We start from the raw sequence: 27,078 nt of genomic DNA on the forward strand, positions 1-27,078 counted from the left end.
AGACACAGCCAAATACCCATCACCCATGCCGGGCACTGGCAGGTCTGGCCTTGTGTGGGGTGTAGCAAGTTCTAATCGCTCACTGACTATTCAGGCTGCCTTTGAATAGCTCCCTCCTCTCTATTGAAATCCTACCTTCTGCAGAAGAGCACCAAAGCAACAGACTATTAAATTTAGTTAAATATTAGATTTCTCGTTTAATGATTGCCCACGCAGTCGGGTTTATCAGCAGAGAACGGGTGGTCTCACGGGGGAGCTGGGTTCAGCTAGTTTATTTGTTTCCCTAATTGCATTCAAAGAGGGCAGGAGCTCAGAGGAGAAATAAGAAAAGATCGGTGCATTCCCCGAGGACTCTGCCTTTGACTTCGGGGCAGCAGGGACCTCCGGGCTGCAGCACACACATGGCCACTCCTTAATTAAATGTGAGCCCCTCTAATATTTGGTGGAATTAGCTATTATCAGATCTGGACACAGTGAGCCCACAGAGACAAATGGCTGCTCAGGAAGCCACTCCCGGGGTTGCGTGGCCTGTGGGCTGTTCCCACATGGCCCTGGGGCTTGGAGCGCTCACCCCTACGCCGCATCATTGGAAAATTGGTGACCTGACTGCAATGGAGACCGCAAGCAGCTGATCTGGAGGGGAAGGGGCTGCCTGGTCCTTGGCTTGTGGTTTCTTTTCTGTAGGCTATGACTCCCCAGGCTGTGAGTAGACAGACAGATGTACACAGTGCTTCTCTAGCAGCTCTGGTCAGGCAGCACCCCACCCCACCCCCTGCTCTTCACTGGCTGTTTTTTTATGGCTCCCCCATGCATCATTCTTCCCTGTCCTTGCTCTTTGCGGCAGAGGCCACCCATAAACCCTGGGCTACATCCCTCAGCTAACTCAAAGAGCAGACCCAGAAGAATAAAGGCTTTTCAGCTTCCTCCCCTCAACTGGATCTCTTTTCACTCTGAGCCCGCTAGGCTTCCTTGCTACAGTCAGTTTGACAGCTTGTGACCGAGGGACTGTTCTTCGGCCATGACTCTCACTGAGTCCCTGGATAGATGCTGAGCATCTTGAAGGCAGGATTCAGATAGGTGGGCTTATCGCTAGCCTCTCCAGCATCGTGCTGGACTTTGTGCTGGGCTGCTGTGCATGTCGGGGGCACTATGTTCATGAGGAGCAATGCTGTGGTTGGCACACTGGTCAGCTGCTGGTGCTTCAGGGGGAGCCCCCTGAGAGGTGCTTGCAGGAAGTGAGGTCTCTGGGTCTCCCCTGGTTCTCTCTGTAGACACCTGAGGGTATGGATACCATACATCTGGCTTATGCTCCTTCACTTGGCCTTTATTATGTACCAGCTTGTTGATCTAAGACTCTGTAATGGGACCTCAAAGCTGGCCATTGGCTCTTCCCAGAAGGTTGCTGTGTGTACCTCTGGGGTCCAGAAGACTTTTTACAATCAACAGAAGGTTTTGTGGATTGACTCCTCGGTCTCTGCCTCATGTATTTGTTCCCATGTCCATCAAGGCTTCATACATGACCGAAACAAACCTTTTGAGTACCTTATCTTGGACCTCCTGCCAGCAGGTGGACTTCACATTGATGACCTGGGACCACTGCATTGACATAGACAACTCCTGGTGATGGGCAAGGACTTTTTTGGCAACACAGAAGGGTGGTGGCCGTTTGGCATCAGCAAAACTGCCAAGGGATATGACTAAGCTTGAAATAAATTCCCCTCTAATTGTAGGAGGTAGATAGGCTGTTATTTTTTTTTGGTATATACATCATGGAAGGAGTTTTAAAAAGGTGGAGGGAGCTGGAGAGATGGCTCAGAGGTTAGGAGTACTGGCTCCTCTCCCAGGGGACTCAGATTCTCAGCACCTACAAGTCACAAGTGTAACTCAATTTCAGAGGACCCAATGCCCTCTTCTGGCCTCTGAAGGCATCTGTGCATCCAAGGCACAGAAACATATGCATAAAAAAAAACACCTGCACACGGAAAACAAAATTAAACCAAATGGTGGAGTTACTAGAACCCTCCTCTTACACCTCCTCCAGTGCTTTTGGGACTCCTTCGCAAACAAAGGGTCCAGTTACCACAGAAGCGGGAGAATACACACACGGTCTCTCACAGATGTGTTCGGGCGGGAAGAAGTACCATCCATACACCACAGCTGCGTCACTGCGGTAGTTCACCCCTGTTACACTAGGGGCGGCAGCGGTGTGTGATGTGGGCACAGGACAGTTCCTCGTGGCTTTACGGACACCGCTACTGTAAAAGCACTTCAATGACTTCGCGCCTGGGCAACACTGGCACAGAAGTCTAGGGGAGGCAGGGGAATGTTAGCAGCAGTAAACACTGAAAAGAAGGATGCAAATTTCCAGCTGTTGGAAGGGATGAGGGCAGGGGATTCAGATTCCATCGACTCATGCCATGACTCTGTGCCCAGATGAAAACACCCTTGGCGCAGCTTTTCTTGTTCTTTTCTGTTTGGAGCCGAGGTGGGAAGCCAGGGCTGTGTGCATGCTCGCTAGGCAAGTGCTGTCCCACTGAGGGACACCTCAGCCCCATGCAGCTCTTTCTCCAGGAAAATCTCTCAGCTCAAGCACATATGAGGAGACTCTCTAATGCATTATTTGTCTCCTGTTGATCCAGCTGACATTTAAATGGGAGTGTGTCTAGGCAAGTAACCTTCGCTGGCCTGGAACTCACGATGTAGACCAGGCTGGCCCTAAACTCACAGAGATTCGCCTGCCTCTGTCCCTGTCTCCAGGGCCGGGGAAGGTGTGCACCATTACACCTGGCTGATGTTTCTCTTTTCTTCCCACCAAACTGTTCCTGAAATATTTGAGATGTGTCGTTATTAGATACAAACTTGCTCTGTGTGCCGTAAGAGTTGAGGATAAACCGGGCGCCAGGACTCAGAACCGGTGCCTGCCTCTTTTTGTGCACTGTACACACGTTATGTTACTGGGGACGTTCCCCATGGCTGTGGTTGGCCAGGCTGTCCTGAGGCTTGGCTATACTTCCCGAGAGCAGAATTCCACCCTGCAGCCACAGTCTGGAAGTCTCTGGCACTGTCTTGGGACAGATGCCACATCAGATGAGTGTCCATTTGGCTTGTCACTTCTGTACCAGAGGAGGTCCACTGCAGGCTATTGTACTGCTCTGCTGGGGCCGGAGACGAGCATGGCTTTGAGGGCCAAGGACTATAGAAGACCATGCAAGATCCTGGTTAGCATGGGCCTCCTGTCCCTTAACTTTAGGGGCAAGGTGGCTCTGTTTAATTGTTTAGCAACAGGGTTCCATGTACCCCAGTCTGGCCTCAACTTGCTATGGACCTGAAAACGAGACCAGAGATGGGCAGGATGTGGGTGCCCACAGATACAGCCCATGTGATGTCACCAGGGCACTCATTTTAACCCAGAGGATGTACAATTGCCCATGAACCCCCTGTGGTCCCAGCTCTCTCCCACATGGGACCAGAGCCAGCATCTGCTTGCACGTCCATCTACATACAGGACCAGTGGCAGACAGATGTGGCCCTGCTGGTGTTTTTTTTTTCCCCATCTCTGAGTGGTTGGAAGCCTTAGACACATGAGGAGCCTTTGGTGCCTGTGATAATGACATTCTTAAGGAAACAGCTTTTAAATAATTCAGAGTCACATCTGTCAACACCCCACAGGCTCTGTTTGGAGATACGATTTCCTAAAGGGCAGAAAGTCAAGTATCCCCAGGGGCAGGGAGGCTGGGGTGATGATGAGAGGGAGGACCAAGCTCTCTGTAACATGACTCCACCTTTCCTAACAGGGCTGTGCTAGAATAGAATGACAAGCCCCACTGTCATCCAACCACAGCCATCCTATGGCCCAACCCCCTTACTGTGCTTGTAACCAACACAGGCTGCTCAAGGCAAGGCATCCTACAGCTTCCTTAGGACCACGTGTTCTTGAGCTCAGTGGCTTGCACACTGCCCCTCTGAATGCACGGGGCTGCAGTTTCCTCAGAGAAGCCCAAGGGTCACTCAAAGGTGTGCTCCCAACAAGGAAAGAGCCCAGAGGCTTCGCACACCTTGCCACAGCAGGAGAAGGTGCAAGAACCTCTGGTTCAGTGTTCCCTCAGCAGATTGCAAGCAGAGAGATTGAAACAGAGGTCCCAGAGGCTACTGTTTCCTTGGCGACCAAGGCCGAGGTCCCTGGGTCCTGGGTTCGGGCAGCAGAGCGGTCAGCGGCTATGGAGTGCTGTGCAGGTACAAGGGGAGTTTCATATTTCCTGTTCTTTCTGATTTTAGAGTCTATGCATGTTCCATTGTTTATCTGGGCACTAGACTCAAGTCTGAACACTAGATTTGTTTCTGTCTCATAGACACGGTAACCCCTCGACCTGAAGGCAATTTCGGATGATGTTACCAGTGTGTCTGTACTGTGACTGCGGCCTATCACATGTCAACACGCTCATACTCAAGAAGTTCCAGGTTTTGGAGCATTTGGATTTTAGATTTTTGGGTTTGGGTTGGGCTGAGTATCACTCAGCCTGTAAAAGAAAAAGCGCTCTGAGGAGTCACCTTTTTTTTTTTTTTTTTTTTTTTTTTACTGCAAAAGCAGCCCAACACTTGGGCCCGTGGGCAATTCATCCAAGGTCCATGCCTCTATTCTCTGAACCTGTGCGGAGAAGTCCACAAATGCATATAGTATTCCAGATGGTCCTGGCCCTACATGGTTCGTAACACATGCCGGAAAGCTGCTGGCTTCAAGGACCCTGGTTGGAAGACACCCGTCTGGATAGGCAAGAGGATAAATGCTCACAGAGCATCTGGTTGCTAAGTGATGCTCTGTGGGCTTCTGCAGGCTGGTGAGGTCATCATCTGCAGGTTAGGCCACTTCATTGTGTCTTTACCCTGCTCCTGGAACTTTCTCAGGGCCTTATTATTATCTTTAAACCCCTCTCTTTCTCACTCTGTGTGTTCATCTGTAAGTATGGGCATGTGTATAACATGGCGCGTGTGTGGAGGTGAGAAGACGTCCTTTGGTATGATCCTCACCTACTTTGAGACAGGGTTTCTTGTTCTCTCTCCAGGATTTTTTTTGGGGGGGGGGCGGTTTCGAGACAAGGTTTCTCTGTGTATATCCATGGCTGTCTTGGAACATACTCTGTAGACCAGGCTGGCCTCAAACTCACAGAGATCCACCTGCCACTGCTTCCTGAGAGCTGGGATTAAAGGTGTGTGCCGCCACTGCCTGGAGCTTCAGGGATTTTTTTTTTAATCATGGAAGGAAGTGACTGACCTGAACCCTACGTGGGCCCTAGGGCTGGTCCATGATGCATCCGATTTGCTGCCTGCCTGAGGCATACATCCATGATGTGCTGCAATCATGCACCTGGCACAGAGACTGCCAAGAGGCTGTGACCATGGACAAGATCCTATCACCTAGACCAGGGGCCTAGGGGTGGAAGGGATGTGTGGCCTCACCCAGAAGTCACTAACTTGACAGACAAGGGATAAGCCCCAAGCCTTACATTCAAGGCTGCCATTTGAGGGGGTGTTATGCTGGGCTGTGGTGTGTTGTAGCGGGCTAGCAATCCCATTACAAGTTCCGCACACTAGGAGAGAGTCATGCACTCCCACAGACCCCTGGAGGCTGGACACACCGCTGGCTCTGACATTTGACCAAGACTTTCCCTTCCAGGTGGACCTGGCCAACTCCTGTCAGGGTGGTTGTTCCCAGGAGCTGCAGAAGGCAGCAGACTCGCACTGGGGGGCCAGGGCTTTGGGCTCCTGCTCAGACAATCCTTTGTAAGTCATTTGTGTTTTGTGTGCCTGAGACAGACACACCCCACAGACTCAAGTCAGACGTGTAAACTTTTCGTCGCTGAGCCATGGGTGCTCACTAGAACATTGCTGTGGCTTGCATGCTGCCGCCTCTCCTCTCCCTGACTGTTGCTCTCTCTCTTTAAACATGTCTTTCTCTTTTTCTCCCATTGAAGCCATTTGCTCCTGAACAGTCGGATTCTAGAGGAAAAGATGTCATAGTTGGCAGGACTCTTTGCGAACTAGGCCTCAATCCTCTCCTCAGTGACATGGAGCAGACCCTACCAGACGGAGGGAGAAGGGAACCATGATGAATGCTGTGAGGGGCTTGTAGTCCACTATTTTGAATTTTAATCTTTTGGCTGGGTCTTGTACTATAGCTCAGGTTGGTTTAAACTCTTTCTTAAAAGCAAGATTTATTTATTTTTATTTTCTGTGTGTGTGTTTTGCCTGCATGTGTGTCTGTGCACTACATGTGTGCAGTGCCCATGAAGGCGAGAAGAGGAAGTTGAATGCCCTGAAAATGGAGTTACAGATGGTTGTGAGCTACTGTGTGCCAGGAGCACCGACTGACAGGGAGTCAGAAAACGTAACCGACATAGGTGGGCTCTGGGCTTCCACACAGGGACACCCACATGCTCTGTCCACATTCTTTCCTGCCTGGAGTCCTGGAGGGTGAAGATTATGGGGTTTCATATCCAGGAACATCCAAGAATGTGGGAACTGGGTCTCATAGAGAAGCCCTGTGTTACCATGTGTGGGCTGAAGTACATACAACCTAGTGTTCCCACCTGATGCTGAAGCCATAACTCTTGTTACCTGTGAAGGTGACTTTAATTGCAAAGAGGATCAGTGTTTCGGTGACGTCACTAGGGTGGGCTCCAATCCAATCCAACCGTGTCCTCACAATAAGGGGAAATGGATGCCAAGGATGCCACATGTAGTAGAAGTGGGCACCATGGGTACCTAGTGTGACCATTCAGCCAGGAAGCAGGTATGCAGCCAGGATGTTAAACCACACCACTCATTTCCCTCAGTCCTCAGCAGAACACCAGGTTGCAAGAAGGGAGAATGGCTCGTGGAGTATCAGGGTTATCCACGAGCCCATAGCATATCAGGGGGTTATCCATGAGCCCATAGCGTATCAGGGAGTTATCATCTATGAGCTCTTATATGTCAACAAATACAAACAGCACACGCTGCCTTCCTCCTCCTCCTTTTCATTTTTCAAGACAGGGCTTCTCTATGTATCCTTGACTGTTCTGAAACTTGCTCTGTAGACCAGGCTGGCCTTGAACTTAGGGATTTGCCTGCCTCTGCCTCTCAAGTGCTGGGATTAAAGATGTGCAATACCATATTTGGCTACATTTTTTTTTTGAGACAAGGTCTCTTTATCAGGTAGCTCTGGCTGTTCTGGAACTCAGTATATAGACCAGACTGGCCTTGAACTCACTGAGTTCCACTTGCCTCTGCCTGTGCTGAGATTAAAGGTGTGCACCACCCATGCCCCGCTCCAGCACGTGCTTTCTTAAGAAAGGTGATGCTGGGACTCTGGAGCAGCCTAACTGTGAAGTGAAGGTACCAGGCAGGGCTTAAGCAGGAGCGATTGATGTGAGAGTGTCATATATCAATCTGTTGATTTCATTGGTTAAGCAATAAAGAAACTGCTTGGCCCTGATAGGCTAAAACATAGTTGGGAGGAGTAAACGGAACAGAATGCTGGGAGGAAGAGGAAGTGAGCTCAGACTCGACAGCTCTGCTCTCTGGAGCAGAGACGCCATGCTCCCCTCTCCTGGGCAGACGCGATTCAGCTCCGACCCAGGATGGACATAGGCTAGAATCTTCCTGGTAAGCGCACCTTGGGGTGCTACACACATGATTGGAAATGGGCTAGTCCAGGTGCAAGAGTTAGCTGAGAAGAGGCTAGATATAATGGGCCAAGCAGTGTTTAAAAGAATACAGTGTCCGTGTAATTATTTCGAGGCATAAGCTAGCAGGTGGCCGGGGTGCTGGGGACGCAGCCCAGCCTCCTATTACTACAAGCGATTTCTTACAGAAGAATTAATTGTCAAGCTGCTGAAGACCACAGAGGCCACTTGGGTGGGAAGCTGTAGGGCAATCCTATAGCCAGGTTTCTTCCCTGCTGTGTGTCCACTGGAGTGTGCAGATTGTTGGCGAGTGGTGATGCCCAAGGAGTTGTACCAGAATCTTTCAGGGGACACAGACTGAAACCCAAGAGCTTCAAATCTCCCAGGCTCTTGGAAAAGTTCCCAAGTGAGGCTGGAAATGAGGCTTGGGAGTGGGCCTGGTCACTCTAAAAACCCACTTTTCCAGAGTGGCCCTAGCGGAAAGATGGTTAAGGTGCCAAATACCTTCTCAGCATTTGTTCCCATTTACTCTGATGGCCACCCTTGACCTCCCTTCCTCCCACCCTCCCACCTTTCTTCCTGTAGTTCCTCCATGTCATGGACATGACCATCTGACCTGCAGGCAGATACACCTCTGAGTACCCACGAAGCCTCAGCGGAGGCAAGAGTGAAGCCCCTACTGACTGCTGTTCAAATCCGGCCTGTCCTGGCTACATCCAGAAGGTTTCAACCATGACCTGAGTTGTCTGGGGAATGGCCACCCAACCTCAGTGCTCACAGGCTGTTGTGGATTCTAGGCATTTTCAGGGACACCTCAGCTGGGTCACACATCTGATAGAGAGGAGCATTGAACCTACAGGGCCTTATTCATCTTCAGGCCCTGAAGTTGGGGTCGGGTGTGGCTGGATTGTCTCGTGAACCTTGACTCCTACTTTCCCAAGTGTCAGAAAGATTTTGAAGGAACAGCACTTACTCCTCTTATCCGTGGTGTTATGTACAGTCACAGTGGGTACACCAGGTCCTGGGTTCGGAGAGCAGAGAGGAAAAAGAGAAAGAAAAAACAAGGTCATTAGTTTAGAAGAAAATAAAAAAATAAGCTTTCCTTATGCCATGTAGACTGTGTGGGTCCAGAGGATAATGCAGCCAGAAGAGGCATGGCTCTCTAACATCACAGTCAGGTTCGTTACCAGGATTCCTGGTCATGGTACAGATCATGGCTAATTTGACAGGTGGGGGAGAGGACCTGAGAGGATCCCTACAGCCCACATGAAGGGCCAGCCCACACGGCTTGGCATCCCGCCTGCCGATTCCAGCCTCCGCAAGCAGATCCAGAGGACCCCAGAACAGGCTGGCTAGCGAGATGAGCAATACTGGTGTGCTCTGGGTTTGATTGAGAATGTCTGCTTCAGTGAATTCAGAGGAGAAGCAATGGATGATTCCTGACATCAACCTCAGGCCCCTCCATGCAGGTGCAGCCACACTCATATGCAAACATACATATGCTAGTTTGCAAACACACAACATGGAAAATGAAAACCACTGATCTTATGATGGTGTTCTCTGGAAGGGTATCTAGTCTGGACTTTGCTTATTAGCTTCTGAAGGAAGCCCTTGGCTACTTCGCTTTTTCTGTGTACTTCTTCAGTTCTTTGAACAAGGCAGACAGGTGTCTGATTCTGACAGATACCACCGGTCACTACTGTACAGCTTTCCAGACCGCCGCATGGCGTGAATATTGTATTTGGATTAAAGCACCATAACTTCTTTTTCACTATTGAGCCAATTCCATGATGCTTTCCTCGACTTAGTCTGCATTACTCAAGCCTCAAGCTTGAAAAACAAAAAATAAGCCGGGCTGTGGTGGCGCACGCCTTTAATCCCAGCACTTGGGAGGCAGAGGCAGGCGGATCTCTGTGAGTTCGAGACCAGCCTGGTCTACAAGAGCTAGTGCCAGGACAGGCTCCAAAGCCACAGAGAAACCCTGTCTCGAAAAACCAAAAGAAAAACCAAAAATAAAAAACAATCACCAGAATCCTGGAAAAAGCCATCATAGTTTCTAGTCTGTGACCTCCTGTGATGCTTTTGCAAACATGCGTGGAATGGATTGTGAGTGTGTGACTCTGTTCAGTGAGCTCCTTCAATGGAAAGCTTCCCAGCTTTAGGTTGTTCCAGCCTTGGGAGTTAGGAGGATGCTCTCAAGACAACAGCACCTGCTTGGTCATCCATGGGTTCATGGCTGCTATCATCAATAGCAGGGCCAGGAAGAAGGCCTTCTGAATTACTTTTGTTTGGTGATTTAGCTGCTAGCCTGGGGTCCTTTCCCAACATCCTCTTGCCTCTGTTGTTCTTTGCACACTTGGGTCTGCCAGCTGTGCCAGCTGTAGGATCTGAGGGAGGCTGAGCTGCCCTTAGGGGGTCATTGCTCTTCCTGGCCCCTGATATCAGCCTGACTGGTCTCTTCTTTCTCTGTTGGAAAGCCTTTCACTACCTAGTCTGAAAGAGTACCCACCAATGACCACAGGGCTGGTCACCCACTCGCCTTCTCTCACAGGGTACCATGGCACAGACTGTGATGTCAGGCCTTGGGCATTATGGCTGTGCTGGCTCTTGTCCCTTATCTGCAGCATTAGGACATAGCTCCATGAAGGGCAAATGTTTGTTACCAGTATTGAGACACATCCTCAGAGTGATTCAGAAGGAGCAAGATGGATTGTAAAGGAGATGCTGCCTTTCGGGCTGGGGTAGGCACTGAGTAGTGACAAAAGGAGAAAGAGCAAGCTTGAGGCATCTGCCTGCACTTGGCTGGGGACGTGTGTGTGTGTGTGTGTGTGTGTGTGTGTGTGTGTGTGTGTGTGTGTGCATGTATGTATGTGACAGCAATATTACAGAATGCATATTTAGGAAGAGCACTGTGGACTTTGCATCCACAGGGTCACTGTCAGAACTTCCTGTATATTCAGGGTTCATGTGACAAATGGCTAAGCTGAGGGCCAGAGATCCGCCATGGGTCCCAGCATGGCTTATAAACCTCATGCAACATCTGGAGAGTGGACTGCCCAGTTCAGGCCTGAGAAGGATGCTCTGTGTTGATGGGCAGAGAGAGGAAGGCTCAGTCAGAGTGTGCTGGAGTGTGCCGCTGGGCTGGGGTCACAGACTGAGGTCACAGTAGAGCAGAGACGGACTGCCCTGGAGCTGACCCAGACACCACTCAGTGCACACAGTGACGATCCAGAAGCACATATTCATTATGCAAACTAGTGGCTTTTTCTGGAACACCCTACACTTGCATATACCACCATATGTACCTCAGTGGTCCTTTCTTACTGCTTTCTTCCCAGGCTCCCTTTCTCTTCCATTATAGTCTTCTTTCTACTTTCTTGTCTTAAAAAAATCTAGAATGGGGCTGGAGAGATGGGTCAGTAGTAAGAGTGTATACCGCTCCTGCTGAGGGCCTGAGTTTGGTTCCTAGTACCCAGGATGGGCAGCTCACAATGGCTGGCCACTCCAGCTCCAAGGGCTTCTGATGCCTCTGGGCTCTGAGGAACCTGTACTCACGTGTGCACATCCCCCCCCCCCATGCACATAATTAGATTAAAACAATGCAGGAGGTGGGGGTGTGTGTTAGGGGACATCTTCGAGAAGTGGGAGGGGGAGCTGGGGATGGGATGGATATTGATAGAAGACATGTTGGATACAAATTAAAAATTGTTGAAGAATAAGTAAAAAAGAAGGAAAACCTAGATTTTTGCATCTGAGAGAAAATGTGCATTATTTGTCTTTCTGATCCCGGCTTATAGCACTTAACATGATGATCTCAGGTCCACCTATTTTATAGCACTTAACATAGTGATCTCAGGTCCACCTATTTTATAGCACTTAACATAATGACCTCAGATTCACTTATTTTTGTAAGAATGATGGAATCCCATTCTTCTTCATGGCTGAATAATACTTCACTCCATGTAAATGTTACACTCTCCTCAACCATCACCAGTGAGTGGGCACCTTGGCTGAGGCCCTGACTCGGCCACTGTGAACAGAGCCGCTACAAATACAAGAAGCGTTGGAATATTCCGACTTAAGATTCCTTTGTCTCGGAGTGGCACAGCCAATCATTGAGCCCTGGAGCCTCCACATTGACCTCTACAGTGAATGCTTTACAGTTCTAGGCCCCTCCCCCATGCTATGCCCCTTGCTTATCCATCCAGCCACAGACTGGTCAGGGAAAAAAAAATTGCAGGCTGCTTGGTTACCTGTGAATTTCTGAGAAGCACTGACAATCTTTTCACTATAAATAGATCCCTGTGGTACTTAGGGTCTACTGACAAAAACTAATTGTTGTTTGCCTAAAACTCACACGTGGCTAGGCAGCCAGTATTTTTTATTCACTGACGCCGGCACTTCCTTCCTAGATGGGAGAAGCCATGCAACATCTGTCTGTGCATGCCAACGGGCAGGTAAGCACTGACTGTGGGGGTAAAAAAAGGAGGCACACTAAGTACCCCGTTCTGCCATCCCTTCCCCTGAGAGCCTGTGCAGCGAGCAAAGCGGCCATTGAGAGATAACGAGCCTACAGCTGTTTGCCGCGCACAAACCGAGGAGAGAAAATTTGCAAACAGTCTATACCCCACGCTCTTATTAATAATGTAAACAATGATTACTTATTCAGTGCCTACTATGTAAAAGGCATCCTGGTAACTCTCCTATGAATAATTTCAAGTCCAATCTTCAGAGCCCTGCCGCAAAGACACTTCAAACAGCTTAGAGACAGAAACACAGCGGCAGAGCAAGCTTCCCGTCTTTTGTCACATTTGTGCAGTGAGGAAGTCACAGCTTGGAGGAGGTTTCATTTGCTAATACAGCAACTTAATACATGTCTTGAAACAAAAATTCAAACGGTCAAGAAAGGGACTAGGTGACAGTAAAGGACCCACTTTTCCCTTCCTCCAAAATAGAGCCCAAAGCCTTCTAGAATATCCTAGGGTGCACCTGTAGCCATGTACTCACATTTACATATAGGTATTTTTGAAAATAAAAAAAAATCACATGCAAAATTAACCAGATCCAAAGTCTGCACAGCTAAATGAACTTCTATACCATTAGCGCAGCATTTGACACGGAGCAGTGAAACCTCACATTGGATTTTACACTTTCACTATTGAATGAATATTTTATGTAATTATCCACCACCAAACACGAAACTCCATGACAGCTAGAACTAGAAAAGCTGTATATCTGCTTTGCTAACTATGTTATGAAATACTCAAATATTTTTAAAAATTTATTATTTTATATTTTTTGGGGGGCTAGGTATCACTATCTAATTTTGGTTGTCCAAGAACTAATTTTGTAGACCAGGCTGGTCTTGAAATGACAAAGGTCCTCCTGCTTCTGACTCCTTCGTGCTGGGATTAAAGGTGTGCACCACCACACTTGTCTGATTTTATGTGCATTTTTAAGTTAATTTTTTTCTGTGTATGTATGGGTGTTTTGCTTGCATGTAATACCTTTGCACCAAGTGCCTACAATGCCTGCAGGGGCCAGAAGAGGATGTTGAGCCCTCTTGAACTGGACTTACAGACAATTGTGAGCCTTCAAGTGGGTGCTGGAAATCAAACCTGTATCCTCTGGAAGAGCAGCAAATGCTCTTAACTATGGACCCATTTCTTTGGCCATTATTATTATTATTATTGATACAGGATTTCTCTAGGTAGTCCTGGCTACTTTGGAACTTACTATGTAGACAAGAGGGCCTCAAATTCACAGAGTTCCTCCTGTTTTTGTCTTCTAAGTGCTGGTATTAAAGGCGTGTGTCACCAAGCCCAGCTTTATTTTTATTATTTTTACTTATGAGTAGATATGTGTCTGTATGTTGTTATGCATACATGAACACAAGCTGTATGTTGTTATGTGCACATGAATACAAGTGCCTGGAAAGCCAGAGGCATCAGAGTTACATTGCCTGCTGTGGGTTCTGGCAACCAAACTCAGGTCCTCTGGAAGAGCAGCCAGTGCTCTTAACCACTGAGCCTCTCTGAAGCCCTAATATTTTAAATGCACAGAAAAAAAATAACACAAAAATACTTGTATGTAGGCCTACAGACATCACTAAATCTTAGTAGAACATCAGACTTGTCCTCCTCTTTTACTCTCTCTTGCCCTCTCTTCCTCTCCCTCCCGTTCTCTTATCTACCAGAAGGTGAGCCAATCTGGTCCACCACACACGCCCCACTGAGGCCAGAGCATGGCCCAGAAACAATGAAACCAAGGAACCATGGGCTGAAACCACAGCCCACAAGGAGCCCTTCCTCCCCAGAGTTGTTCCCTCCAGTTTCGTGACAGCAATAGAAAGTGATGGACATGGGTCAGGACTCTGCCGGGACTGGGGACAGAAGGGTCCTTTGGGTGGCCTTCACACTTGACCAGTGTCTTCTTTGGTACAGTTTGACGTGCAGTCCACTTGACCAGTCTAAGACGTTTGCGATGTTAAAGTCATGCTGACAATGGCCCCACTGTAACATGGCTCTCAGACCTCGGAATGAAGACAGTGACTGGGGGCAGCTATTGCGAATCAGAGGTTTAGAGCCATAGTAACCTAAATTACTAAAATCAGGGCACAGAGACTGATCTCAAGAGACCTTTCATCGGCCTAATTTAAAGTTTCACCTTGCTATGTCATGGCCAGGCTAGCACTTAGTGGGCCATTCATTAGCCATTCATCTGTACAGCAGGCACTGCATATGCACTGCCCACTGCCCTTCCGGGGTAGGGAGTGGGAGGGGCATAGAACTGTGCCCGGTGGGGGGCGCTCTGTATGCATCTTTCTGTCTGGGGGGGGGGTCGAAATAGCTTCCCTTCTGAAAGTTGGAGCTCAGCCAGCGTATTTGCTACCCCCCCCCCCCCCCCCGTGCTGGCAGTGCTCATGAAGAACACAAGAGAAATGCCTACAGCCATGAGACAAGGCGCTAACTTTCAAGGTGGCCTTAAATTAGCAACTGGGCAATTAAAATGGGACCCAGAGCACACAGAAGACTGTACAAGGCACATGCTCTTGAGGTGTGCTACGTAAAGATACAGAAGGCACATTTTTCCTCTTGGTTTTCAGAGGTGTCACGGTGGAATGGCCGGCCGCTTGAGTTTATATCTCTGGTCTGTCTAGGGGAAATTTTGTATCCTTTGATAAGCACTTCCTGCCTCCCTCCCAAAGCTCTGGGTCACCAACATTCTCCTCCCTCCTACGCATCTCAGGAAGTGTGTGCATCTTTCTGTCTTTGGCTCATTTTCCTGAACAGAATGTCCCCCTGGTGTGTCCATACCATCACAAATGGCAGGAGTTTTGGAGGTTTATCTGGCCGAACATTAATGGTTCATGGTCTCTGGAATACAAACAGTGGGGAAACATGACCGGAGCAGAGAAGTGGGCTCGGGTCTACAGGGAGACATGGCTCAGTAGCTGAAGCACTCCCTGTCATCCATGTCGATGCCAGGGCAGCAGTGGTAGCCCACCTGTAGGCCCAGCGCTCAGCAGGCTGAGACAGGAGATCCCTGGAGTAAGCTGGCTGGCTAAATGAGTTGAATTAGCAGTCTCTCGTTCAAGTGAGAGAACTTGCCTTAATATATACGGTGAATGGAGGAGGATATTTGATGTCAAAAGTGGGCCTCTATACATATTACACGTAGTGCAGGTACACTAACACACACATACATACACACATACACACACACCATTCATACACACACACTCCATTCACACCTCCACACATGCATACATACATATACATTATTCACACACACCATTCACACTCCAATACACACACACACACACACACCATTCACACATACATACACACACAAAAGTAGAGAATGAAAAGGAGGCTCAATTCTCAGCTGAAGGTTCCATCTTCTCAATGGAAGCAGGTGGGGGAAGCGGGGCTGCACTCTGCTCTTCCTTAGCCCGTACTTCTGCTGCTATATGTAATATATAATATATATATATATATATATATATATATATATACATAATAGTATAGCTATTATGTATGCATATATTCTCATCCAGTCTGAGGATGTGTGAAAACATACAACTGTATTTCATTACAAGTTCCTCTGTCAACAAACATACGTGCGCAGGAATGAGCATGTGTCTACGATTCTTTCAGCTCCAACACTTCTGTAGTCTTCAATAACAGCCTGCCTTTATGGCCAGTGCACCTTGGAGCAATACACAGTGAGGCAGGAAAGATGGTTAAGAGCACTGGCTGCTCTTCCAGAGGACCCTGGTTCAATTGCTAGCACCCACAGGGTGGCTTACAGCTATCTATAACTCCAGTTTCAGGGGATCTGACTCCCTCTTCTGGCCTCTGAGGGCACTATATGCACATCCACATTCAAGGGCAGAACATGTAAAACAAAAAAAATTTTTATTTACACACATAAAATAAAAATAAAGCTACAAAAAGTAAGGAACGTAAATGCTCAAACAAACACAAGTACTGTTTGCCACCAACGTCAGGAGATGAATTGTATTTGCTAAGCATTGTTTATGAAGAGAAGAATATAAAAAAAATGACCTTTCAAAATCTTAAGTGAGTGACAAGACTTATTTTAGCGAAAGCTAAATGTATGTCTGACTTCCAAGTTGGTATTGCTCCTGGGAGGGGAAAATATGCAAATGGATGTATGACCACCACACAATGGTAGATCAGAGTATGTAGATGGATGTATGACCACCACACCATGGTAGATCATAGTATACAGATGGATGTATGACCACCACACGATGGTAGATCATAGTATGTAGATGGATGTATGACCACCACACTATGGTAGATCATAGTATGTAGATGGATGTATGACCACCACACTATGGTAGATCACAGTGTACAGATGGATGTGTGACCACCACACTATGGTAGATCACAGTGTACAGATGGATGTATGACCACCATACTATGGTAGATCATAGTATGTAGATGGATGTGTGACCACCACACTATGGTAGATCATAGTATGTAGATGGATGTGTGACCACCACACTATGGTAGATCACAGTGTACAGATGGATGTGTGACCACCACACTTTGGTAGATCACAGTGTACAGATGGATGTATGACCACCATACTATGGTAGATCACAGTGTACAGATGGATGTATGACCACCACACTATGGTAGATCACAGTGTACAGATGGATGTATGACCACCACACGATGGTAGATCATAGTGTACAGATGGATGTATGACCACCACACTATGGTAGATCATAGTGTACAGATGGATGTATGACCACCACACCATGGTAGATCACAGTGTACAGATGGATGTATGACCACCAAACAATAGTAGATCACAGTGTACAGATGGATGTATGACCACCACACTATGGTAGATCATAGTATACAGATGGATGTATGACCACCACACTATGGTAGATCACAGTGTACAGATGGATGTATGACCACCACACGATAGTAGATCACAGTGTACAGATGGATGTATGACCACCACACTATGGTAGATCATAGTATACAGATGGATGTATGACCACCACACCATGGTAGATCATAGTGTACAGATGGATGTGTGACCACCACACTATGGTAGATCACAGTGTGCAGATGGATGTATGACCACCACACTATGGTAGATCACAGTGTACAGATGGATGTATGACCACCACACCATGGTAGATCACAGTGTACAGATGGATGTATGACCACCACACTATGGTAGATCACAGTGTACAGATGGATGTATGACCACCACACTATGGTAGATCACAGTGTACAGATGGATGCATGACCACCACACTATGGTAGATCACAGTGTACAGATGGATGTATGACCACCACACTATGGTAGATCATAGTATGTAGGTGGATGTATGACCACCACACGATGGTAGATCACAGTGTACAGATGGATGTATGACCACCACAGTATGGTAGATCATAGTGTACAGATGGATGTATGACCACCACACTATGGTAGATCATAGTGTACAGATGGATGTATGACCACCACACTATGGTAGATTATAGAGTACAGATGGATGTATGACCACCACACTATGGTAGATTATAGTGTACAGATGGATGTGTGACCACCACACTATGGTAGATCACAGTGTACAGATGGATGTATGACCACCACACTATGGTAGATCATAGTGTACAGATGGATGTATGACAACCACACTATGGTAGATCATAGTATGTAGATGGATGTATGACCACCACACTATGGTAGATCACAGTGTACAGATGGATGTATGACCACCACACTATGGTAGATCATAGTGTACAGATGGATGTATGACCACCACACTATGGTAGATCACAGTGTACAGATGGATGTATGACCACCACACTATGGTAGATTACAGTGTACAGATGGATGTATGACCACAACACTATGGTAGATCACAGTGTACAGATGGATGTGTGACCACCACACTATGGTAGATCATAGTATGTAGATGGATGTATGACCACCACACTATGGTAGATCACAGTGTACAGATGGATGTATGACCACCACACTATCGTAGATTATAGTGTACAGGTGGATGTATGACCACCACACTATGGTAGATCACAGTGTACAGATGGATGTATGACCACCACACGATGGTAGATCACAGTGTACAGATGGATGTATGACCACCACACTATGGTAGATCATAGTGTACAGATGGATGTATGACCACCACACTATGGTAGATCACAGTGTACAGATGGATGTATGACCACCACACTATGGTAGATCACAGTGTACAGATGGATGTATGACCACCACACTATGGTAGATCATAGTGTACAGATGGATGTATGACCACCACACTATGGTAGATCACAGTGTACAGATGAATGTATGACCACCACACTATGGTAGATCATAGTGTACAGATGGATGTATGACCACCACACTATGGTAGATCACAGTGTACAGATGGATGTATGACCACCACACTATGGTAGATCACAGTGTACAGATGGATGTATGACCACCACACTATGGTAGATCATAGTATGTAGGTGGATGTGTGACCACCACACTATGGTAGATCACAGTGTACAGATGGATGTATGACCACCACACTATGGTAGATCATAGTGTACAGATGGATGTATGACCACCACACTATGGTAGATCATAGTGTACAGATGGATGTATGACCACCACACCATGGTAGATCATAGTATGTAGATGGATGTATGACCACCACACTATGGTAGATCATAGTATACAGATGGATGTATGACCACCACACGATGGTAGATCATAGTATACAGATGGATGTATGACCACCACACTATGGTAGATCACAGTGTACAGATGGATGTATGACCACCACACTATGGTAGATCATAGTGTACAGATGGATGTATGACCACCACACTATGGTAGATCATAGTATGTAGATGGATGTATGACCACCACACTATGGTAGATCATAGTATGTAGATGGATGTATGACCACCACACTATGGTAGATCACAGTGTACAGATGGATGTGTGACCACCACACTATGGTAGATCATAGTATACAGATGGATGTATGACCACCACACGATGGTAGATCACAGTGTACAGATGGATGTATGACCACCACACGATGGTAGATTATACTGTACAGGTGGATGTATGACCACCACACGATAGTAGATCATAGGAGCTGGTGGACAGATGGTCACATATTTGGATTCCATTTAAAGTAAAATTCAGAGTTACATGACTGCCTTCCAGTCCCATTTGGTCTAGAGTGTGAGTCTGCACCTGTCTGGCAGGATGGAGAGGTGACAACCAGACATGAAAACTGAAGGGACTGAGAAGGACACAGTGTAGGGAAAGCCATCAGATTGAATACACCCATAGAGACAGGATTCATCCTCCTCACCCACTCTCGCCTGCACCCTGGGAAAATGCTCTGACACATAACTCCCACCGCTGCCAGCCTCCGAGGATGTAAACAATAGAGACTCTCCCATCCCAGGCGACCCCATGCGTGCTGCCAGCGCTGATGAATGCTTTCAAAGATCAGCTGCAGGCAGGCGAGGGAGGCAGGTTCTGGCCGGTGGAGATAATTGGCAAGGGCCCTGCTGCGCCCAGACTCCAGATCTCTTTATTTACCAGCTCATGAATCATGTATGTCTGGAGCAGAAAGTGTATACACCCAGGTGATATGATCATCCTAACAAACGGGGAGCGAGCAGGCTACCCGAACGACAGCAGATAATTAAAATATTTGTTCCTAAGTCAGGATTTCCCAGTCAACACTACAGAAGGGTTTTGTTGCTGTCTGATTTTGAAGCCTTGTTATCGGTGACATCAAACCTGGGATTTAGTCCCACCCCACCCCCTACCCAGTCCCTTCTGCCTGTGCCCCACGGCGTTTAGTCTTGCTTCCATCCAATTTTCTGTTCAGGGAACTTGAAAGTGATTCTGTTTTGCAGGCAGAGTCTGAACGGCACCGTTCAGCGAGGGCTGCGGCAGTAAGTAGGCTGTTTTTACACACTCGTGAATGACGGAGATGCTACACCGAGCTGACCGTTCTCATCACATGTGGCTACTGGCAGCAGAAATTATGTGTGAGTCTAGGGCACATGACAGGCATTGGAGGAAGAGAAAGCTTCCCAATGGTTGAAACAATAATAATCATTTTTTAAAAAGGGAGGGGCCCTGGCAGATGCCTGGATTGCAACCCCTTCCTCCAGGCATCTGGTCTACATCTGGGATCTTCCAGACCCATGGGTCACCTTCATCTAAACCAAGGCTTCATCACAACACCCCAGGGAACATTTTACACTTACATTAATTCATTGTTACTGAGAAAAGGTCTTACATAGCCCAGGCTGTCCTTGAACTCACTGTGAGCTGAGGATGACTTTGGACTATTGATCTTTCTGCCTCCAACTCCGATGTGCTGGGATTTCAGGTGTGCACCAGCTGCCCCTTCCCCCTGTGACATATTTAGGGGTTATACGGAATTCTGAGTGTGATGGCAGGAACTTAGTTTTTAGTTTTGTAAAATGAGGCAAACCTACAAGATAAGTGGTTCAGTGCACACACACTGTCTGATTTCTCCTCTTACATACCAGGGCTGGAATCTGGACCAGAGCCTCTAGCCCCTTTAACAAGCTCGTCCTGACTCACTCTCAAAGGTCCTGGGCCCAACCTGACTGTTGAACAATCATAGCTTGTATCAGGCCTGTCGCATTCTGGTTCTAGTTCACTGGTGATTTTCAAGCTAAACAATTTCATTTTAATTGGATTCCAAATGATATATTTATGTCTTATGTCATCAGCCATTATGGGAACTTAGCAACCTAGTACATTATCATAATTGTCATCATCATCATCATCATTATGATCATCATCATCCTGAAGATGGGGTCTTCCTGCAGCCCAGACTGTTCTTAAATTTACAACCGCCCAAGTAATGGGATTAAAGGTGTGTGCCCACAAATCCTGCTTCAATTAATAAACATTGTACTTCCCATGAAAGAATGTGCAGAAACTCCACAGTACATCACCCATGGTGTCTGGTTAAATGAAGGAGCAGCTGATGCACTGGGGGTGTGTATTCCCTAGGAAACGATGTTCATGGCCGAGTCACTTTAGTGACCATGGTGAGGCTCTTCACAAGCCTCACAGCTTCCTGTCACATACCCAGATGCCATGCAAGATCCTGTCTGTCTTTGGTAACGACAGGGTTGTGGCAGGATGCACAGATAATCCTGTCAATCATCAAGCATGCTCAAGGGGAAAGGGCTGTGCATTCCTCCTGAGCCTGGGGCAGGGTGATGGGCTTCGTGGACTTTGAAAACCTTCCCTCCTTGTGGGAATGTGAGCTCAGTTTCCTGAGAGGACAGTGCTCATTTGGATGAACCACTAATGACAGGCGAGATGCTCAGGCTGCACATCCAGTATAGGTGACCTGTGAGTCTTTACACTTAGATCTATTTAATCCTTAACTCAGGACAGGTGGCTAGGTGACCTGTGAGTCTTTACGCTTAGATCTACTTAATCCTTAACTCAGGACAGGTGGCTTCAGAAAGTGGGAGAAGGCAGGCCCACAGAAGCTGGTCAAGTCCTATGCCTCAGTCTCAGGGACCTCCCTGGACATCATTTCTGAAGTTTCTGCCCATCTTCCTCCTCATGTTCATTGTGCTTTTCTGATGGATAAACTAGGTCCTCACTGTTATCTGCTGGCCTGGTCTGTCACCTGTGTACACTGTCCCTTTAAGAGACAATCCCCGCCCTCTCCCAACCCCTCCCCTTCCACCAAGGGAAGCTAAAATTCTGCCTCCCCCAGCCTGTGCTCTCCTTCTTTCTGTTTCTCTCCTGAAGAGGTAACTTCTGAGCTCTCTCTCTCTCTCTCTCTCTCTCTCTCTCTCTCTCTCTCTCTCTCTCTCCAACCCCCCTCTTCTCTCCCCCACCTCTCTGTTCCTCTTTTCGGCAGAGGTGGCTGCTACCTCTCCCCTCCCCCTCTCCCCTTCTCACTTTTTCTCCCCTTTCCCCTAACCTTCCATATCCCACTAAATAAACTATATCCACTTTCTCCGCGAGGTCTCTCACCCACTGTCTCCCACCTGCCTGGGACCCACAGAGGCCTCGGGTGGTGGGACCAGCTGCCCCTCGCGACCTGTGGTGGTCTTCTACCGCCGCTGCCCTAAACCATCGGCGATGGCCCATTGTGGGCTGTGGCTGTGGACCCGCCACCCCTCGGGGAACTGTGCCATTTTATCCAAACCATTAAACTCACCTCAAGTGTGTCACTGGGACTCTGTCTGGGATACCTGATAAGTGTCCCAATGGAAGTAGCAGGGACACATTTGGTTGCAGGGAAGGTGGATGCCTTGGCCTCCAGAATCCCTTGCACTGGCAGAAATGACTTAAGATCCTTAATCCTGTGCTTTTTCTTTGAACCTCAAAGGGAATAAAATAAGCAAATCATTGGACTGGGGGTGTATCTGGCAGTGTGTGTTCCCAGCACACATGGGTTCTGCTCCTAGCACTATGTAAACAGAACATGGTGGTAGAAGGCTGTAATCTTCACACTCCGGAGATGGGGTCGGGACTTCAAGGTCATCCCTAAGGCCAGCATGAGATGCACAAGATGCAGTCCCTGAAAAACCAAACCCCACACTCAAGAGCAAGTCACATCACCTAGGTATGTCCCTTCTGACATGACGTTGACAGCTACAAAGTCCCCATCCACAAACCACACGAAGTTACAATTTGAAAAAGAAGTCCCCAGTGTTTTGAGTTTCTGATGCTGTGTGGAGCCACACCCACACTTTCCCTTGGCTGCATGCAGCCCACCTGCAGATGGAGCATGCTTGAACAAAGGCAGCTGACACCCACTCTCTTTCTCCCACATGCTGGTTTCCAGACATCTTCTCTCTTTTACCTGCTAAAAGTCTCCCGTTTCCATGGTCACATCCTCTCACCTGCTGTCTTTCTCATGGAATTGCAACCTTGGCCCCCTACTGATTAGGGCTCTGGTTGTCTCCATAGCTCACAGATAGTGTCTACATCTAAGTGTGAGACAGGAGACATTCCCAGCCCTAATCTGGGGCCACATGGCTCTCTCTTCCAGTCAGGGTTGTGTGCTTCACATCTTTGCACCTTCATTTCCTACCCAGAATTCCCTTCCCGCTTCTCATCTTGTGGACCCTCCACAGTGTCCTCAATATTTTCTTCAAACTCCTCTGTAAGATTCTGACGATGCCTCCTTTTCCTGTGGTCACAGAAACAGTAATAATAATGTCACGTACTGACCCTGTTACGCCATGCACTCTTGTGTTTCCTGTATGCCGCTCCCTATTCTGATCTTTTGCATGTAGCAGCTCACTTATTCCTTAAAGGGATCCCACAAAGTGGGAATTACATGTACTTCCTACTCATAGTCTGTGAATAAACGGAGGTGCAGAATTGTAGGGGCCATGGTGGCGTTTGTATCCAAGCAGCTCAGATACTGCTTCCGCCAACAGAGCTCCTTGACTCTGTACTTCATTATAGAGTAAAGAAGACCTCAGGATTCCCCCCAGCTGCACTTCCTAGCTCAGTGAGCTTACATGCATGCGGACATCCGTACACACATGCAAACCCCACGTGTCCGTGGGCCCATGAAACCAACAAACCAAGGAAACGGAAGCCTCACCAAGACTGGGGAGAAAAGAGGAAGAAATGAGCATCGCTGTTTTTATGAACGCAGAGCAAGGATATGCACGTGTAGACATGTGCGTCAGTATGAGTGTGTAGGTTTGCACTTGTGTGTCTCCGTGTCACTGCACGTGTGTGCATGTTCTACACTGATGCTGGCCTAGCCCTTGTTCCTTAAATTTATCCTTCCTTTTTTTTTAAATCTACAATTAAAATCCCCGCTTCCCAATTTCCTCCCCATTTTGTTCGCCTCAGTGAGAGCTTAGGAATGACTTAAAGAAAAGCCGCAGTGTGTAACGCCGCCGGTGAAGTATTTACAGCAACACGCGAGTGCTCCACAGAGAGGAAGCAGCCGAGTGGTCCGAACACACAGTGACAACTGTAATTAATTTCCTTGTGCTTTAATAACCGCGTTGCTAAAGTGTGACAGAACAGATGTTCTCTTGGAAACACCAGCCCCTCCACAGCACACTACAGTTGTCTGGGGGTTCAGCTCCTCATGCCGGCTGAGGGTGGGTGTATCAGGAGTCAACCACAGGCAGCATCGCTCCCACCAGGGGCTCCTCTAGGCAAGGGGAACCAAAGGCGAGGCTCCAGGCCAGAGGTGGTTCTGGGAGCGGCACCGAGAAATTGGGCACAGTAGGCTTTGTGGGTCAGAATAGAGCTAAAGGTTCAGGAGAAGCCTTCTAGAAGGTCACTGTGTGCCTCATGTTATCATGATGCTGCCCTCTGCTGGGAAGTCAACACCCTTACAAGTTATGGAAATTGTGCCCACCTCCAGCACATGGGGTGACCAGTACAAAGGCATTTCCAGCTGTAAGATGGGTCACTAATTCTTAGAGAGATTGTAAGAGCCTTTCTGGTATCAGAATTGTTAGAACGGAACAGCCAGCCTATGAGCAAGGCCATAGTTACATCTCCTTGCAGCACTCACCTTGCAGGGACTGGTGAGGCAGAGAGGGTGGGCACTGAGGCCCGGTGACACGCTTCAGGGTAAACCTCTTCAGCAGAGCCAGGGAGGTGTTTCTAGAGCTGTGGCTGCCTTACTACAAGTTCCTTTCAGCAGGCCTCAAGTCAGAGTGGCGTTTCAGATGTCTGGGAAGGGCCTGGAGGGGTGTGCACACAGCCTGCAGGCCAAGGTCACAGCGTCTGCAGGACTGTACCCCTGGTGGCCGTGGGAATCCTTCTGGTGGGGGCCAGCACTCCCTGTCTTGCATAACCTCCCTCCCAACCCTTTGTTGTCACAGGGCACCTCTGCTCGAGGCACGGCATGTCTGAGGGTGAGCAGGCAAGGGTTTGCCCGGCCAGGCTAGTGTTTCCCTGTCTCACTTATTTCCTGTGTTTTGAACCCTTGTTGGTGATCTAACAGAGAACTGTGTATCTGAATATCCCCATGGTCCTTGGAAAGCATCTGGTCACATGACAGCTGGCAGTAAAGAATAAATGTCCGTATGCTTGTACCCAGCTCATCCTACGCTCTGCTTCTCATCCAGTCCAGGGCCCAGCCCATGAAATGGTGCCGCCCACATTCAGGGTGGTCTTCCTACCCTAAGTAACCCAGTTAAGAAAACCCCTCTCAGACGCACCCACAGGCCAACGTGGTCTAGACAATCCCCTACTGAGACTCTTCTTCAACATGATTCTACTTTATGTAAGACTGACAGTTAAAACAAGTGCTTGTGGGTTTTTATTTTTTTTTCCAGACTGTGCCACATTGTATCGTCCCCCATGCCCTTCGTCCTTCTGAACTGTTCACAGACCCTCAAAGCCTCACCATGAGGGAGAGAGAGCCTGACCGGAGCTGAGGCTCTGTAGGGACATGCTGGTAATCTGCAGCCAGTCATCCTTCATTAAAGGTTCCCCCAATTTTTCTTATCCTAGACTCTGGGCTCCTGAGGGCAGGGCCTCCCTCTGTTTCATCTTCGTGTGTCTGACGTCAAATTCAACGTCTGCCTGAGAGAGGGTACCACAGGAGGCCTTGTCTAAGCCAGGGCTCAGTTCTCCGTGGCCCCCAGGGAGTCAGACACTGGGAAATCCTGACACTAGGAAATAGGAACCACATAAGCCCCAGTAGGCGAAGCCTGTGGAGACCAATGTGCAGGGCTGCAGTGCCCTCTTGTGTCTGGTTGTACCCAGGACTTCCACAAGGAGATCTGTAAGAGATTTAGGAAATTCCTTTCCACTGGGCACAAGAGACAGCGCCTGCATGTGCTTCCTGCACTTGTGGGTCTCTGACGTGCTCAGGGCTGGGAAGACCTGGCTCTTGCCCCACCCGCTGGTGCCACGGGCCTGACTCTTTCATCTGTGACATGGGTGTGTGTGTGCTTTGGTTGCTGGGGAGAGAGAAGGTGAACAATGACCTTGCAGAGATAGATGGCCTCCAAGCCATTCCACCCCTGTGGATTCAGGCCTACGTGTGTCAGCAGCCCTGAGGCACATGGAGTTGCTTGGCTTTAGCAGGCTTTGCGGGATGCAGCAGTAGAGTACCCGGATGTAGTAGAAGATTCACAGCATCCATAGTATGGAATGCCAATTTTTTTTTAAAGTGTCCTCTTCTCACCCCTTCAGCCCGTCAGAGGCAGTGGTGGTGTGCTCATTCCAGCACTGTGTTCACTGACCACACACAGAAGCTTCTCAGCCAAACACTGGATGTCTGAGGGTGGGGAAGGTCATGGCCTGCTTAGGGGAAACATTGCAGCTGCAGAGGTGTCCCCCTCACCCCCACCACTGAGTGGTCCTCACATTTTCAGCCGGATGGTATGTGCCTTTGCAAGGTCACATAATCAATGACTTCAAGTGAATTTAATTTGGGATAACGAAGTGAGAGACACACCGAATCACTGAGAAGAAATGCCAACATCTTGAGCTAGCTGGCCAAACAGCCATGTCCCTGTCTAACTGAGGGACAAGAGGTCAGATAACAGCCCACCCAAGCAGCAGATTGTGAGGTTCTGATTTCCGGGAAGCACGGCGGTCACTGTGTGACTCCCTACTCCTCCTGAGCTTTCTTGTCATTAAAAAGAAAACCTTGGGACTGGAGAGATGGCTCAGTGGTTAAGAACACTGACTTTTCTTCTTAGAGGACCTGGGTTCAATTCCCAACACCCACATGGAAGCTCACAACTGTCTATAATTCCAAGATCTGACATGCACAGACATACATGCAGGCAAAACAACAATACACATAAAATAAATCATTAAAAAAAGAAAGGACTCTAATGGATGGCTTCCCACTGAACAAATTCAT

At 48.1% G+C, this 27,078-nt stretch overlaps 1 protein-coding gene across 4 annotated transcripts in view; it reads right to left on the reverse strand.

Annotated features, from left to right (window-relative positions):
• The window catches only part of Dpp6 (dipeptidyl peptidase like 6), an 812,759-nt gene that overhangs the window by 20,669 nt on the left and 765,012 nt on the right, over positions 1–27,078 (reverse strand). For all 4 annotated transcript variants that reach the window (XM_075955602.1, XM_075955604.1, XM_075955601.1 and 1 more), the window contains exon 17: positions 8,635–8,682. In XM_075955602.1, coding sequence (XP_075811717.1) covers positions 8,635–8,682 — 48 coding nt within the window. The remainder of the gene's footprint in view (positions 1–8,634; positions 8,683–27,078) is intronic.

The sequence above is a fragment of the Microtus pennsylvanicus genome, chromosome 21 (assembly GCF_037038515.1).
Source record: "Microtus pennsylvanicus isolate mMicPen1 chromosome 21, mMicPen1.hap1, whole genome shotgun sequence".
In the NCBI taxonomy this organism is placed as follows: domain Eukaryota; kingdom Metazoa; phylum Chordata; class Mammalia; order Rodentia; family Cricetidae; genus Microtus; species Microtus pennsylvanicus.